A 15,945-nucleotide genomic window follows, 5' to 3' on the forward strand; every position below is an offset into this window, starting at 1 on the left:
GTAATAGAATTTCTTAAGGGACAGGTTTCTCCATTGAATCTAAATGCCCCCTCATTCTGATATTTGGTAGAGTCACAGTGGTTGGAATAACAATCATCTATATATATAAAAATGAATATATGTATGTATGTAGGTGTGTGTGTGTATCACCAACCAATCTCAAAGCATCTTTCATTTCACCAGAGCTGTTTAAAAGAAGCTGAGCTGTGATTGGTTGCTATTAGCAACAGTTTTCCCACTCGACAACACCTCAGCAGACACTGACATGGTGGGAGAAGTCAAGCATCCCCAGGAACATAAGCTCCCAGCCATTGTCTGCCCCCCTGAAAGAAGCAGAGAGCACATGACAGAAATGAATCACCGCCTCCCTGCCCAAATATACCCATCACACATCCTCCATCCCATAGGCACATCTTCCCTCTTAAAGGGATCTCCAGTATGGAAGTTAGGACCGTTCCACTCAGCGCTGTGGTTCTCACCCCAGGCTTCTAATAAAGGGATCATTGGTATGGAAGTCAGGGCATATCCATCCAGCGCTGTGGTTTTGAGCCTAGGGTCTCTTAAAGGGATCATTAGTATGGAAGTTAGGGCAATTCCACTAAGCACTCTGGTTCTGACCCCAGACCCCTCTTAAAGGGATCCCCGATACGGAAGTGAGGGCAAATCCACTCTGTGCTTTGGTACTGACCCAGGCCTCTCTTAAAGGGATCTCTGGTATGGAAATTAGGGACAATCCCTCACAGTCTGATTCTGACCCCAGGCCTCTCTTAAAGGGATCTCCGGTATGGAGGTTAGGGAAAATCTATCAGCGTCTGATTCTGACCCCAGGCCTCTCTTAAAGGGATCCCCGGTATGGAAGTTAGGGCAATTCCATTCAGCATTCTGGTTCTGACCCCAGACTCTCTTAAAGGGATCCTCGGTACGGAAGTCAGGGCAATTGCCTTCAAATGCTCTGGTACTGACCCCAGGTCTCTATTAAAGGGATCATTGGTATGGAAGTCAGGGCAGATCCATCCAGCGCTTTGGTTCTGACCCCAGGCCCCTGTTAAAGGGATCCCCAGTATGGAAGTGAGAGCAAATCGACTCTGCGCTTTGGTACTGACCCCAGGCCTCTCTTAAAGGGATCTCCGGTACGGAAGTTAGGGCCTTTCCACTCAGCACTCTGGTTCTGACCCCAGGCTGACGGGATGATGTGGGATATTAGTGGTATTAGTTGGGTGGCTCTGGCCAATCGGATGATGTGGGATATTAGTGGTAGTAGTCCGGTGGTTCTGGCTGACGAGATGATGTGGGATATTAGGGGTAGTAGTCAGGTGGCTCTGCCGACGCGATGATATGGGATATTATAGTGAGTGTGGCTATTTGGAGTGGGTGGGGCTATACACTTAGCTTTATATATATAGCTATAATCATTATAATTTGCTATAACTAACCATAGTTAGTTACTATGCCCAGGCAGCGCCTGGCTCTTCAGTTAGTCTTAAATAAAAAAGGATATCTCTGACTTTGTAAAAAAAAAAAAAAAAAAAATGTGCCTAAGCACTAACAGGCAGATAGATGCTAATAGTGTGCTTGTTGTGCCAAGCATCGTTCTTCAGCTGACACAGAGTAGTCGATCCTAAAGGTGATTCAGCTGCGTTTGCTAAGGTCATGTGAACAGAGCAACGACTTCTTTTCCACTTTGCTCTGTTGACAGGGTAGAAATGCCGACTTCATACTGATTGACAGCCGACTCCCCTTTGCCTAACTGGGGGAACGGCTGTCAATCAGCTTGACGTTGGCAGTCATGTCCCATTGATAGAGCAGTCCAAAAGAAGAAGAGCTGTTCTCTTGACAAGAAGAAGCTGAATTGCCAGCATGAGCAGTCAGAGACCGCTCTGAGCCAGTGCAGGGCACAACAGGCAGGTAGTTGCCTCTGTTAGCAACTACCTGCCTGTTAGTTTTTTGACACAGTAAAAAAAAAAAGTTCATGTATTTAATGCCCTATGTCTAGACCATTAGTGCAATATCCCCAATATTGGGCAATGGATAATAGCCAACAAAAAGGAAAACAGTGGACTCATGGACCTTTGTCTACAATTTTCAGAAGCAGTACCCCAACTTCCTCCCTCCTCAATAACTGACAATCAAGTCCAATACTAAATATTCCTAGTTTGGATATATTTTTCTGCTGGTTTTGTTACCCAAGTAATAGGGCATGCATATAACCAGTGCTGTGGTTCGTAAGTCTGGTGCTTAGGGAAAGACAGTTTTATGGACAGCACAGTATATTAGAAAATGAGTCCGTCTATTACTCTATTAGTTTAGCCATATTTATATTTTTATGGAGTAGATTGAAGGGAGAAATAAAAAGATAAAAAACCCGGAAAATCTCTGGCATAAAAATAACTTCATCTTAACAGGAAGATTAGGGATAGTAAGTCATTCCCTCAGACTGTAACATACTTTTGTTGCTAGACTGTGGATATGATTTATTGTTCTATGATGGTGTAAATGTGGAGAGCAGCCAGCGAGAAGAATCAAAACCACTCTAAAGTGTTTTCTCAGCACGGTAATTAATGACTTGCTATTTCTAAAATACCACCTCTGGATTTAAAACATTTTTCAAAGCATAACAAATGTTAGATAAATACGTAAAAGTGGGACTAATGGACTGTTCCACATCTTGTAAAGTGTTCATTTCCCAGTACGATGGCTGTCTGTGTTTTCCCATGCTGGAATACAGGTATTATTATAGAATTTGTTAGCTGTCTTGGTTGTTTTACACAGTTTAATCTTAAACAGCACTCAAACTTAATTTTAAAACACTTTATCAAACTTTTGTTTCGACTTCCAACATGTTTAAGGAATGTAAGAAGTGAAGTTTTGGAAGTGAAGAAGTTTGGCTTTTCGCAATAGGGAGAAAGGGTATCCACAATGATAAGGCTATCCATGCGGTGGGTACAGGCAGAAAGCATAATACATATTCCTTTTTTATTATTTAGAATGTTATGACTGTTTTAGATTTAAAAAATACGAGAGAAAATATTTCAATGTCATCACCAAGCTGTTGCATTGAAAGAATGCATTCAAAGCAAAAAAAAACAAAAAACGAAAGTTTGATATAAAGGTGGGGAAAAAAATCTCACTATCTAGAAACAATCAGTAGATTTGGTGTCCAGTACCATCTCTATGCTGACGACACCCAATTATACGCTTCTTCTCCTGACATCACACCAGCCTTTCTAGAAAACACCGGCGATTGTCTAAACGCTGTGTCTAACATCATGTCCTCACTATATCTGAAACTGAACCTGTCAAAGTCTGAACTCCTTGTGCTTCCTCCCACTACTAATGTACCTATACCCGACATTGCCATTTCCGTGTGTGGTTCCACTATTACTCCCCAGCAACATGCCCGCTGTCTTGGGGTCATACTTGACTCCGAGCTTTCCTTTGTCCCCCACATACAATCACTGGCTCGCTCCTGTTATCTGCACCTCAAAAACACTTCTAGAATTCGACCTTTTCTTACCTTTGACTCCGCGAAAACTCTTACTGTTTCTCTTATTCATACTCGTCTCGACTATTGTAACTCTCTTCTAATCGGTCTCCCTCTTACCAAACTCTCCCCTCTCCAATCTGTCTTGAATGCTGCTGCCAGGATCATATTCCTCGCCAATCGTTACACCGATGCCTCTACCTTGTGCCAGTCACTACACTGGCTACCCATCCACTCCAGAATCCAGTACAAACGTATTACCCTCACCCACAAAGCTCTTCATGGCTCAGCACCACCCTACATCTCCTCCCTTGTTTCAGTATATCATCCTACCCGCGCCCTCCGTTCTGCTGATCACCTGAGGTTAGCATCCTCAATAATCAGAACCTCCCACTCCGGGCTCCAAGACTATACACGTGCTGCGCCAATTCTTTGGAATGCACTTCCCAGGTCAATACGATTAGTCCCCAATCCCCACAATTTTAAGCGTGCCCTGAAAATGCATTTATTCAGACTGGCCTACCGCCTCAACACATTAACCTAATCTATCCCTATGTGGCACAGCCAAAAGTTTTAACCATAACCAGGTTCCCCGCATCATGTTCCCACATGCTTTTTGCATCCATCAGCCCTCTGCATCTGTACTGTTACACACTTAACATTATGGCTGGTCCATACAATCAGGGCAACTGCTACCACCCACCTTTCGTGTCTACCTTTTTTCTTCATAGATTGTAAGCTTGTGAGCAGGGCCCTCATTCCTCTTGGTATCTGTTATGATCTATGTGATTATTGTTATGCTGTAATGTCTATTGTCTGTACAAGTCCCCTCTGAAATGTAAAGTGCTGCGGAATATGTCGGCGCTATAGAAATAAAATGTTTTTTTATTATTATTATTAGTATTAATAAAATAAGCTTTATTGTAACATTTTATTGTATTGTATTGCTTCAGTAAATACTTTTGTCACAAAAATTAGACTAATTAGAACCCAGCAGCTAAAAGCAACCTGAAAAATGAAATAAATGGGATAAAGGTAAGTAAAATTCTATGAGCCTGCCTCATATTTTACATGTCTGTTGTACAGGAATGACCATTGGCTAATCGATTTTATATAAGTTACATATAATAGCTGTATCAGCAACAAACCTGTAAGAGGATTTGATCTCCCGATCTAGGATAGCATTTGTAGAGAGGATGCCTCGCTGTGAGTCAATCGTAAATTCTTTATTTTCATTGCCATCCACAATAGTGTAATCTATCTGTCCATTTGGCCCACTGTCAGCATCACTAGCAAACACCTGTGAATGAGAATACTACATTAGGTTATAAACTATACAGTGATAAGAGCATTTACATTTACTGTGTGCACAAATATTAGGCACGTGAGTATTTTGACAATATTATCAGTTTTATGTATATTTCCCAACTCTAAACTGTATAAACGTCAATACTTAATGAATGAAGCAGATCAAACAGATATTGAAGATTTTCTTCTCTGAGCTATGCTGTCAGGCTCCCTATTGAATTCAGTGGAGTTCCCACATACATGCAGCTACTGATTGGCTACAGTGGTTAAAGGGAATCTGTCACCCCTTTTTTCAAATATGAGCTGCCGGCATCGACATCAGGGGCTTATCTACAGCATTCTGTAATGCTGTAGATAAGCCCCCAATGTAACCTGAAAGATAAGAAAAAAGAGTTAGATTATACTCACCCCGGCGTCCGTTCCAGTCTGATGGGTGTCGCCGTCCGGTCCAGCGCCTCCCATCTTCATACAATGCCGTCCTCTTCTTTCCTTCCTGTTGTGGCTCCGGTGCAGGTGCACTACTCTGCCCTGATGAGGGAAGAGCAGAGCCCTGCAGTGCGCAGGCGCTGGGAGAGGTCCGGCGCCTTCGCACTGCAGTACTCTGCTCTGCCCTCAACAGCACAGAGCAGTGCACCTGCACTGGAGCCACAACAGGAAGAAAAGAAGAGGATGGCATCGTATGAAGATGGGAGGTGCCGGATCGGACGGCGACACCCATCGGACCGGAACGGACGCCGGGGTGAGTATAATCTAACTCTTTTTTCTTATCTTTCAGGTTACATTGGGGGCTTATCTGCAGCATTACAGAATGCTGTAGGTAAGCCCCTGATGTCGGTGCCGGCAGCTCATATTAGAAAAAGGGGTGACAGATTCCCTTTAAGCGCTATCTTAGGTCTAGGGATGGGTGGACCGGTGGAAGTTTAGGTTCTGGTACCTGACCCGAATTTTTTACAGAGTTCAGTTCGGATACCAGAAGAGTACCCGAACTTCCACCAGAACCCAAAACCCATTGTAAATAATGGATACCCAAACTGCTAACAAAAGAAAAGAAATTCAAAATTTTCACTTTCTCATTCTCTCGTTCTCTAACTCTCATGTGCAAAATAGCGGAGACGTGACCAATTTTGACCTGCGTGGTCATATGTGAACAACATCTAAAATGTATATTCTGTATATAAACAGTCAAAAAAGCTGCAACAACCATCAGTCAAACTTCGAACCCCCGGAGTAAAAGACAGGATACACGGAGCTGCCATACCACATGTGGAAGAATAAAACAAGGTCATTTTTAGTATTCTGCAATAATTTACTTTCCGACAGAGTAGGAAAATAGCTGAAAGATATACTATTAAGTAGTTTTGTCCAAAACACAATTTCTGAGAGAGAATATCTCCTATGTGGTTTGACGACCAAAATATTAGTTTCTGTTCCATTTCCTATAATTTGAAATCTGTAAATCAGTAAATTGTGAAATTATTACTGACTTCGGAAAAATAATTAAGTGTATAAATATAAGGTCCTAAATAAATAAATAGTTATAAAAATATGACAAACATCATTCACACAAATCCCTCATAACTCGCTCTATACCACAGATCTGTCCTGTAGTACTGTTACTTTACCTGGACAACAACCATGTTGTAGGCCTGACCCTCTAAGACCCATGTAACGTGATGATCCCGGTCAAACACTGGTGGGTTATCATTCTGATCTTGGATTTCCACAGACACTCTGCAATAAGCCACAGACAGTCTGGATTCGGCAGAGATGATTACATTTATCCTATTTCTGGCTTCGAAGTCAATCAGAGATGGGTCCTGTACTGTCAGCTCACCTGGGAGAAAATATTGGAGTAATCAATCATTAACACATTATATTGTGGCCTGATGAAATACTAAAAATTAGACATGTAAAAATTGAATTGCTCCAAGACGAATTGTAATGTCTTACAAGTTGATGAAGTTTTACTGTATGTCTATATGCCTTTGATGCCATATAGTTTTTCCGTCTAATTCCAGAGGAATCAGACCTAGAAATGGTGAGAATCTACATAAAGTGTTCTATGTGTCACATCGGTTTTATACAGTATATATACATACGTACAACCAGTGTCGGACTGGGGTGCCAAGGGCCCACCAGTTAAATTGACTTTGGGGGCCCCCTTTTCACCTGAACACAAATATTATGCTACCCTCATTCACAAATTTACCTATATCTCTATATAATAATAAACTGGGTAGTTTGGAAAAATGAATGAGAGATGCTCCTTTTTTCTGTACAGAGTGAATCAAGTGAATTATGCCAAGTACTGCCCATACAGTGGGGTTGGGGTCCCAGATCTGCACAAGGGCCCACCGGGGGATTCCTCTGTTACCCTATGGGCCAGTCCGAGCCTGGGTACAACACCAAATGATATCTGTATGGCAATGTATGGAAGACAGACAGTTCCGGATTCATACACTGCCATAAAACTCCACATACACTGCCATACAGTGTGCATGAGTCCTTAATGTAATAAGTACTATGTACAGCATATATTTGAGACGAAAAAGTTTAATGATTTTCTTCAGTATGTAGTAGATATTGCACACTTTTCCATTTTTATGCAGGATGCAACAAGGCCCTTTATTGTTGGTTGGGTGAATTGGGGTGTCTATCCTTGTGGGGTGCACTTATATAGAGCTGGGCAGTCTGTCCGATCTAATAGTTGAGGTGTCATCAATAGGCTGTAAGCTATACGGTGTGCATCACACCTATCTGTGTGACTGGCGCCCTATGCAAGCCTCATTTATGTGCATTTTTAATACTAAGCAACCACTCCCTCCATGAATTGGTAGGTTTGTGAGTCGTTGCTAAATCAGTATTTTGCACCTGTGCTGGCCTCGTCTTTATCATGGGGGTCTACTGCATCCTACTAGTGCATTAGTAATCTGACCTGGTGTTGGTAAGGCTGTTTCTTTTTCTGTCATATTTTTGGAATCCATGTCCTTCTGTGAGCCATTTTTGAAACTAATGTGTAGTTAATGCAGAGTTGAGAAGAACAAAAAGAATCATACTACCCTGGTCTGGCCGCCACAGACAGCCACACAAGGGTAGTGTGAACTTACTTGGCTGACATTGTAAATAACATTACTTTAGCTGATAATGAATTGATGACCAAGTTTTTTGGTTACATATTAATTTTAAGACGTATTTAAAGGGTCCCTGATGGTCTACCTACCGAGACCCAGCAGGGTCTTTGTACTGTTGCCAGCTTTGCCACTGGTCTTCTGTTTTCTTCTTCTGGCATGTGTTTATGCTGTGTTTGAACTGTAAGAAACATTCTCCTAGCTATTTTATCCAGTAAAGAGGAAAACATGCCAGTCACTGCAGACAATGGTTACCTGACACCTCGCACTGATCGGTGAGCTTGTGTTGTTTTTTATTTTCTTTTTAATTTTTGGATCACCATTAGTCCATTTTTAAACCAATAAGTGCAAAACACCAGTTCAGTAATAGATTTGAAAGAATTCATGATACTTTACTACAATTCTCAACATTAGAGAGGTAAAGTCTGTAGAAATTAGGGAAATCGTAGGGGCATCAGGGAACAAGATAGGGAATTAAACGTGGAAAATAACTGTTACAGGTTGTAGGATAGAAAGGATATGAGAATTATGAAGTATTCCTGTTTAGAAGAGGTGAGGGCCAACTTGATTTTGAAAGCCATTAGCTTGAAAATTATAAAGTCTTCTTGTGAGTGTGTTTTATTCTAGAGCCACTCTGCAACCCTGGATTTTTGCGACACCTTGTTTGGAGCGTAGTGCACCAGTGTTGGCAGTGTTGATTTGTTGCATTCTGCTTGCATGACAGGGGTTACTGAGTCAATGGATGATGCGCTTGTGGCATTATAGAAAATTGTGTCTGTGTCTATGTGGTGAAGTTAAGATGTGGTCAATATTAAGTCAGTGTGTGTGAATGTCTAGATGTGAGAGCTTTCTCTGGAGGAATATTAATTTCTGTACATTGGGGCAGTTGAAGAGAAAACAGGAGAGAGGCAGGTAAACATAAAATGTAGTGCTTGTCCAATTATTTGGGTGGCTGTGGAGGACCATGTGTGAGAGTAAGGCTGCTGACTGGTAGGCTTCAAGGGGATATTGAAATCACCCATGATGAGAGAAGGAATATCAACAGAAAGAATGTGTAGGAGACCATTGTAGAAGTGGTTGATAAAGGTGGTGGCAGAGTCCAGGGGTCTGTATATGATGTCAACTTGGAGGATGCAGGGTGAGTAGATACAAATAGGGTGCACTGGAGGCTAGATGTGGGATTGGATCAAAAGAGCAATTGCTAGAGAAGTCCCAACTTCTTCCTTATTTTTTTAAGAGCAAGGAATATGGGTAAAGTGAAGGCCACCAAAGACAATGCAGTAGGAGACAAGTCTGAAAGTATCAGCCAGATTTCTGTTATAACTAAGAAACTAAGAATTTAAAAAAGGGAATAAAATGAAGTTTCCTACAGATAGAGCGTGCATTAAATAAAGCTTTGAAATGACGGATGAGGGATCCAGAGTCTAATTAATGGGTTTTGAAAATGAAAATTAATGGGGTGGTGTAGAGAAGAGTAAAGGGGAAAAAATAGGTAAATTGAGAAATGGGCAACTGCAAGTAGGGGATAAAGAGAAAGATGGGGATAGAGAAAAAGGTGGCATGGGAAGAAAAAGGGAGTGTACTGTGAAGATTAGAACATGGTGAATGAGGTAAAGAAAGGGAGGAGTGGATTGTGAGGATTATAGCATAGTGAATTGAAGGAAAAGCAATAAAGGGTGAATGGAATGAAGGAAAATGGGGTACAGGTGTAAAAGGGAGAATGAGGTAGAGGGTAAAAAGAGGGTAGGGAGTGGCATGGGAGACAATGTAAGTTGTGGAATGCCATGCTCCCTCTTTCACATGGGCACCTTTTTTATATTTATCCTCACTTATTCTTTTTATTGACACTTATCAACTTTCACCTTCATTTCCCTTAACCACTATACCCTTAACTAGTTCACTATTGTCCAGCTCAACCCCGTTTATCCTATTTATAGTCTACTTCCCCCTTTTATATCCCACTTCCCCACCCCCCTATTTTACCTTAAATCTCACACCTTTACCATATTTTAAATCTCAACCAATTGAGATGTACCTGTTGCACGCCCTTATCGTCTCCCTCACTTTACATGCAGCACAGTACATGTCCAATATTTGTTGTCCACCAATTCCACTGTTATCCAGCTCCACCCCACCTTTTCATCTCAAACTTTCCACCCTTAATCTTTTTATGCCCGATCTTACCCATTATTTTTACAAGTCCACCCATCCAATGTAATTGGCAATTGATGCTAAATAGTGATGAGCGAGTATACTCATTGCTCGGGTTTTCCCGAGCATACTCAGGTGTCCTCCGAGTATTTTGGCGTGCTTGGAGATTTAGTTTGTGTCGACGCAGCTGTATGATTTGTGGCTGCTGGACAGGCTGAATACATGTGAGAAATGCCTGTTTGTTAGGGAATCATCTATTATTGGTTAATTCCAAATGAATTATAAATATTTTTTGATTTGCAAACAGGAGATCTTAACTGCTAGGCCACTACCATTTTTGACAGTGTCATGTATGTTGCTTTATTTGAATTCCATTAAAAGCCGCCATAGTAAATCAGTAGTAAATGTTAACTCGTTTCAACTAAATAGCCTTAATGGTAGCATGAAAAAAAAATGCTTGCCGATTCAATGTAATGTTGCAATTCACGTGCCGACTTACTGTCACTCTTTCATGCCACACATATCATGTTCCTTTTTCTCTCTATTCACCCTTCCTACTGGAATTTTAGCTGTAAACTAGACAGAAAAGTAAACTGTAAAATCCAAGGCAACCGATTCAGAAGCTTTCAGAACAGTTGTTGCATCATCCTTGTGCACCATGTGCTCAGTTGGATGATATCCGTCCCCCTATTGAGACTTTAAAATGTTCTTCATTTTGTTTATTAATCTGATTAAAAAAGGTCAGGGAACACAATGGAAATCGATCTTGCGATGCACTCAATCACACACCAATACACTTACCCAGCACATCACTTTTTCATTTCTGCTGAAGCAGCAACAAGAAGCAGACATGTCATTATTGAAATCAGCAGCCTGCTAGACATATTAATGATATTCAAATTGTGAAAAATAGAAACAAAATTTTCTAAACATCTCAATTAATTTAGTATCGAGTATGAGCTCCACATACAGAAATAAATGAACTTAAACGCTTTGGCATGCTGTCAATGCAGCCTGAAATTGTTGTGTTTGAAAAATTGCTTTTGGCACACTTTGGCCAAATGGCCGTAACATTGGTTTCATAATTGATCTATTCTGCACTGCAAGTAAAATTGGATATCACATACCAAAACTAAGGAGTCAGTCATTGTCTACAGATGCCTTAAGAATGCGTTAGCACAACATTGGGCTATGAACCAGATGTCCTGCTATAGGTGTACCATTGACCTCACTCCACTACTCTCAAAGGCTATCATGGAGCACAATGCCAATAGGGGCAGTAATTTAGGTCTATCCTCTTCAGCGATAAGTCCTACTTTTGTCTTTGATGAAATGATAGCCAAAGATTGGACCAAAGATCATGTTGACATAAGGTAAGGTTACAACGGCACTATTTCCGAAATTATGGTGTGGAGTGGCATAATATAGGAAACAAAAAAAAAGCAGTGGGCACAGTAGTAATATGATTTAAGTACCACTAGTCTTGGCAAAAAGCATTTGAATGATCAAAGCGAAATGCTGCACAGAAAAATTGTTTAGTGCCCACCCAATAATGAAATATATATTAATAACGTTTATTGAAGAAAAAAAAACTGACATACACTTTAAAAACGTTTAAAAAGATATACAAATAACAAATTAGGTTTTTGTCTCTAAAGAAGCTACCATTAAGCAGCAATACACGGAATTTTTTTCTACCAGACTACTTAATCTGTGCGGCTGTTTCTTTACTTCTTATTGATAGGTGTAATGAACCCACACTTTGCCACCATGACTGACGTCACTATTACGTTGGAGGGATCATGCGGTATGGTATCCTCACTTACACCAACTTGATGTTCTGCACTCCCTGGCTACAGACAGACATCCCCGGTCAACACGGACCCAGGGAGCAATGGGGAGTAAGAGGATGTGACCCATGCAGTCGCTGACGTGGCACTACACTCACAACCCTCACAGGCTTTCACTAGCACCAGTGAAACAGCGCCTGGTCAGCCTGGTAGGACTGCCACGAGTTCCTCACGAAATATGAACCCGATACATTAACGGGATTATAGCGGGATAGAAACCAGCCCCGGTAGCATGGACAGTTAAAACCGATAATACGTCTGTGTGGATTCGTGGATCAAGATAAAAGAGCAGCCCAAGGTTGTTATACATTTAAAAGCCTTAAGGGCACACTAGACAATACACTATATACACAGTGGTTATACATATACAGTGGTCATATATGCAAATACAGATGAAATACAAAATATATAAGCAGATGAATCATGTCAATTACAGGCTTGATATTCGACCATATGTGCTGAGCCGTATGGGGCATGGGCTGCCAGTTGATTTCCATTGATATGGTCTCCCTCATGACCCACTTTAGAAGCTTTAGAAGTGAAAAGCAAGCATGATAGAGAGAGGGAGAAAATGGCCTTGAACAAGCATTTATCATCTTGATTGGTCAAACCCTTTTCTGCCCCCAAGATGGGTCTTATCCCTCTCCCCTGGGTGTTTGTAGTTAAAACTCCCTAAACCTATGAAGTCATAGGGCGGCGCTTCTGGCACCATCGAATCCATCCGGGACCCCATTATGCCTAGAGACCAAACATGGCATGTCTATTTATCTTCCACTAGTCGTTCTCCGTAATTCCCCACCCTGGGGTGCTAGAATGGATCAAGATCCTGGAAGGCATTCGGCCCATTACAAGGATCTTAAAAATGTGACACGTATGTGGCTAGGATGTACAATAAGTCCATATTCTCCTTAAATCTCCTTATGAAATCCTATCTGACTGGACAAAGCAGTTACACAGCATGAGCTCCACAGGAGATCATCCTGTATGAGCTTGGATACAAGCTAGTGTGGCTGGACTACATGCTGAGCCAGGTGTCCTGTAATGCTACACATGCAGAAGGAGGATTGCAATCTGCCATTATATATCCCCATATCCTTCATAGTAAGTCTTTATTATATGCCTCCTTGTGTGCCCATTTGGTCTTTATCTTTCCCACAGGAGCACTTTACGTTCATTATTATTCTTATCTAAATATTATACACTTCACATATCTACTTCACTTTATTTGATCTAATTTCATTCAGCCACACTTTCCTTTTTTGATTATTTACTATTTCTTATGTTTGCCTGGTATGGGGTTTAATTTTTGGATAATGTTATCCATACCCTCATTTGTTTTTTGTACATCTTTACTTTTTAAAAAATTTTAAAGTGTCTGTCAGTGTTTTTTTTACCTTTAATAAACTTTATTAATATATATATGTATATTTCATTATTTGGTGTGCACCATACAATTTTTCTGTGTCACTTTTCTCTTTTTTTATGGAGTGGCATTCCTAGCACCCTGAAAGCTTGGCACTACAGTGATTTTCTAGTGAAATTAGTGGTATAGTCAAAGTGTCCCAAGAGCTATTTTCAAAGTGACGCCAGTCCATATCTTGCTCTTGCCACTGTGAGCAGCGTGCATGCCTAAACATGCTACCATGGCCTGCAGTCTGGACTTATTTCCTATCGAGCGCATCTGGGATGTCATTTGACGGAAAATGCAAAAAGAAGCTGCCAGCAGCATATCTTGATGATTTCAACATTTCTCAAACAAACATTAACAACCCCATTGATATTATGCCAACTTTTGTAAGTGCATGTACTTCTACGGGTGGAGCTCATACTCAATACTGTATAAAGATGTCTTAAAATCTTTGATTTCATTTTTTTACCATTTGCATGACATTAACATGTTTATTGAGCCTTGATTTTCATTATTACATTCCAGTTGAAATTTCCACTTGGCTATAGTTATTCTCATAATTAAGACATATTTAACACATGTACTACTTATCTATGAAATACCTGTTTTAGAATTAAGCATAAATGTGTCTTTCTCTCCGCTGATTATCTTATAGGATGCAGATTGTTCAGAGGGTTTGAAGTATTTGGCCTCCACCATCAACACAGCTGTTCCTGTTATAAGCAAGTAAGAAATACCAAAAACTATTAATAAATAAAATAAAATACAAAATTGTCAAACTACTGTGTTTTATCCTTTTAAATCATAATGACAAACCAAAATATCCAAATGACCCTGATAAAAAGTTTACATAGCCCATTCCTTAATACCGTGTATTGCCTCCTCTAACATCAATGACAGCTTGAAGTCTTTTGTGGGAGTTGTGGATGAGGTTCTTCATTTTCTCAGATGGTAAAGCTGCCCACTCTTCTTGGCAAAACGCCTCCAGTTCCTGTAAATTCCTGAGCTGTCTAGCATGACCTGTGTGTTTAAGATCTCCCAAGAGTAGCTCAATGATATTGAGGTTAGGAGACTGAGATGGCCACTCCAGAACCTTCACTTTGTTGTCACAGTAGTTTGACAATAATTGACTTCACCCAACCACTAACCATGAGTGGAGAAAAAGTTTTGGTGTTATCATAAATATTCTCTGAAAAAAGGCCAAGAAAGCAAAAATTCTGCTGGGGTATATAAACTTTAGAGCACAACTGTATATGTAAATGGTTATTTACTGATATAAGAATTATAGTTGTAACTTCTGTCATACCAAAGCATGCAGTTAGTCAGAAGTATATAAGTAGTACAACCAGCCTATGACATGTAGAGGTAGGCTCTCTGCTATATTGAAGTTATGGTACTTATACTGACCTGCTTTGCTGTTTTCCATTACGTTGGCTTCGTATACATTCTTCACAAAATAAATATCCTTTTCCTGCCCTTGTAGATCAATGGTGACAAGACCTGTTGATGTCCTTACTGGGACACCAAGATCAGAGGCCTTCACTTTTAAAACTATGTTCCTGAAGTTATGAGAGATCGGATACTGAAGTTTTATCTCCCCTGTATCTTGAGTGACAAAGAAAAGTGGATCACTTTCTACTAGACTATACACTACTGATCCATTCAAGCCTTGATCTGGGTCATTGGCATGCATGGTAGCAATCGTTCTATTGACTAGGGTTTGATAGGACACAAGAACTTGAATGGGATCCTCCAAGAATAAAGGGGGGTTATCATTTACATCTTCAATGTGAATTAGAACTTTCACAGTGGAAGTTAGTGGACCATATTTGCTACTGTCACTAGCCACCACCCGGAAAACATATTGATGTTTGGATTCCCGGTCCAAAGCTCTTGCCGTTACAATGTTTCCAGTTGTACTGTTTATAATGAAAGCACCTTGGGTATCATCAATCACAAAGTATGTTATTTCACCATTTAAGCCTTCATCTATATCCATTGCATGAAGACTAAGAACCATTGATCCAGAAGCAAGGTTCTCGCTAACAGATGAGCGGTACTGGCTCTTAGAAAATGTAGGTGGATTATCATTTACATCCAAGACTTTAATATGCAGCTTGGCTGTGGTACTTTTCTTTGGGCTGCCTAGGTCATGGCATTCCACAATAATGGTAAAACTGCTGACATCCTCTCTATCTAGGCTACGGGTGGTCCAAAGCTCGCCTGATGTATTATTGATGGCAAAATATCCGCCCGTGTTTCCACCTTCAAAAAGGAAAGAGATGTAAAACAAAAGCTGACACTTGGAGACAGTGGAAATATATATCATGGCAACATCATAAAAATATGCTAAGCCCAATAACATGAAGTATTTCTGTTTGGACAGCGAGTGTTTAAGTGTCTCTGGCATGTGATTGCCTTCTGTTTGAATTAAAACCTGTATTTCATTTAAGTCAGTGGGTGGCACTGACAGTAAATACAGAATGCCTTATCCATTACTGAGCAATGACTTTTCCAGATGTGAAGCCTTTTTTCAATTGGACACACCTTATAAAATGTGACTATCCAACAAACAATTCGGAGCAGATTTTTTCTACAGACACCAAAAATTAATACGGT

At 40.5% G+C, this 15,945-nt stretch overlaps 1 protein-coding gene and 1 long non-coding RNA gene across 2 annotated transcripts in view; one reads left to right on the forward strand and one right to left on the reverse strand.

Moving 5' to 3' along the window:
* DCHS2 (dachsous cadherin-related 2) overlaps nucleotides 1-15,945 on the reverse strand; it is a 387,512-nt gene that overhangs the window by 25,929 nt on the left and 345,638 nt on the right. The window contains exons 13-16 of the mRNA XM_073576392.1: nucleotides 14,734-15,591; nucleotides 13,929-14,039; nucleotides 6,412-6,623; nucleotides 4,630-4,781 (exon numbers count right to left, since the gene is read on the reverse strand). Of these exons, the coding sequence (XP_073432493.1) occupies nucleotides 4,630-4,781; nucleotides 6,412-6,623; nucleotides 13,929-14,039; nucleotides 14,734-15,591 (1,333 nt within the window). The remainder of the gene's footprint in view (nucleotides 1-4,629; nucleotides 4,782-6,411; nucleotides 6,624-13,928; nucleotides 14,040-14,733; nucleotides 15,592-15,945) is intronic.
* The window catches only part of LOC141090540 (uncharacterized), a 67,320-nt gene continuing 65,311 nt past the window's right edge, over nucleotides 13,937-15,945 (forward strand). Inside the window, exon 1 of the long non-coding RNA XR_012232415.1 lies at nucleotides 13,937-14,052. This is a non-coding gene — a long non-coding RNA (uncharacterized lncRNA). The remainder of the gene's footprint in view (nucleotides 14,053-15,945) is intronic.

The sequence above is a fragment of the Dendrobates tinctorius genome, unplaced genomic scaffold (assembly GCF_039654945.1).
Source record: "Dendrobates tinctorius isolate UK_male_01 unplaced genomic scaffold, ASM3965494v1 ptg000008l, whole genome shotgun sequence".
Lineage (NCBI taxonomy): Eukaryota > Metazoa > Chordata > Amphibia > Anura > Dendrobatidae > Dendrobates > Dendrobates tinctorius.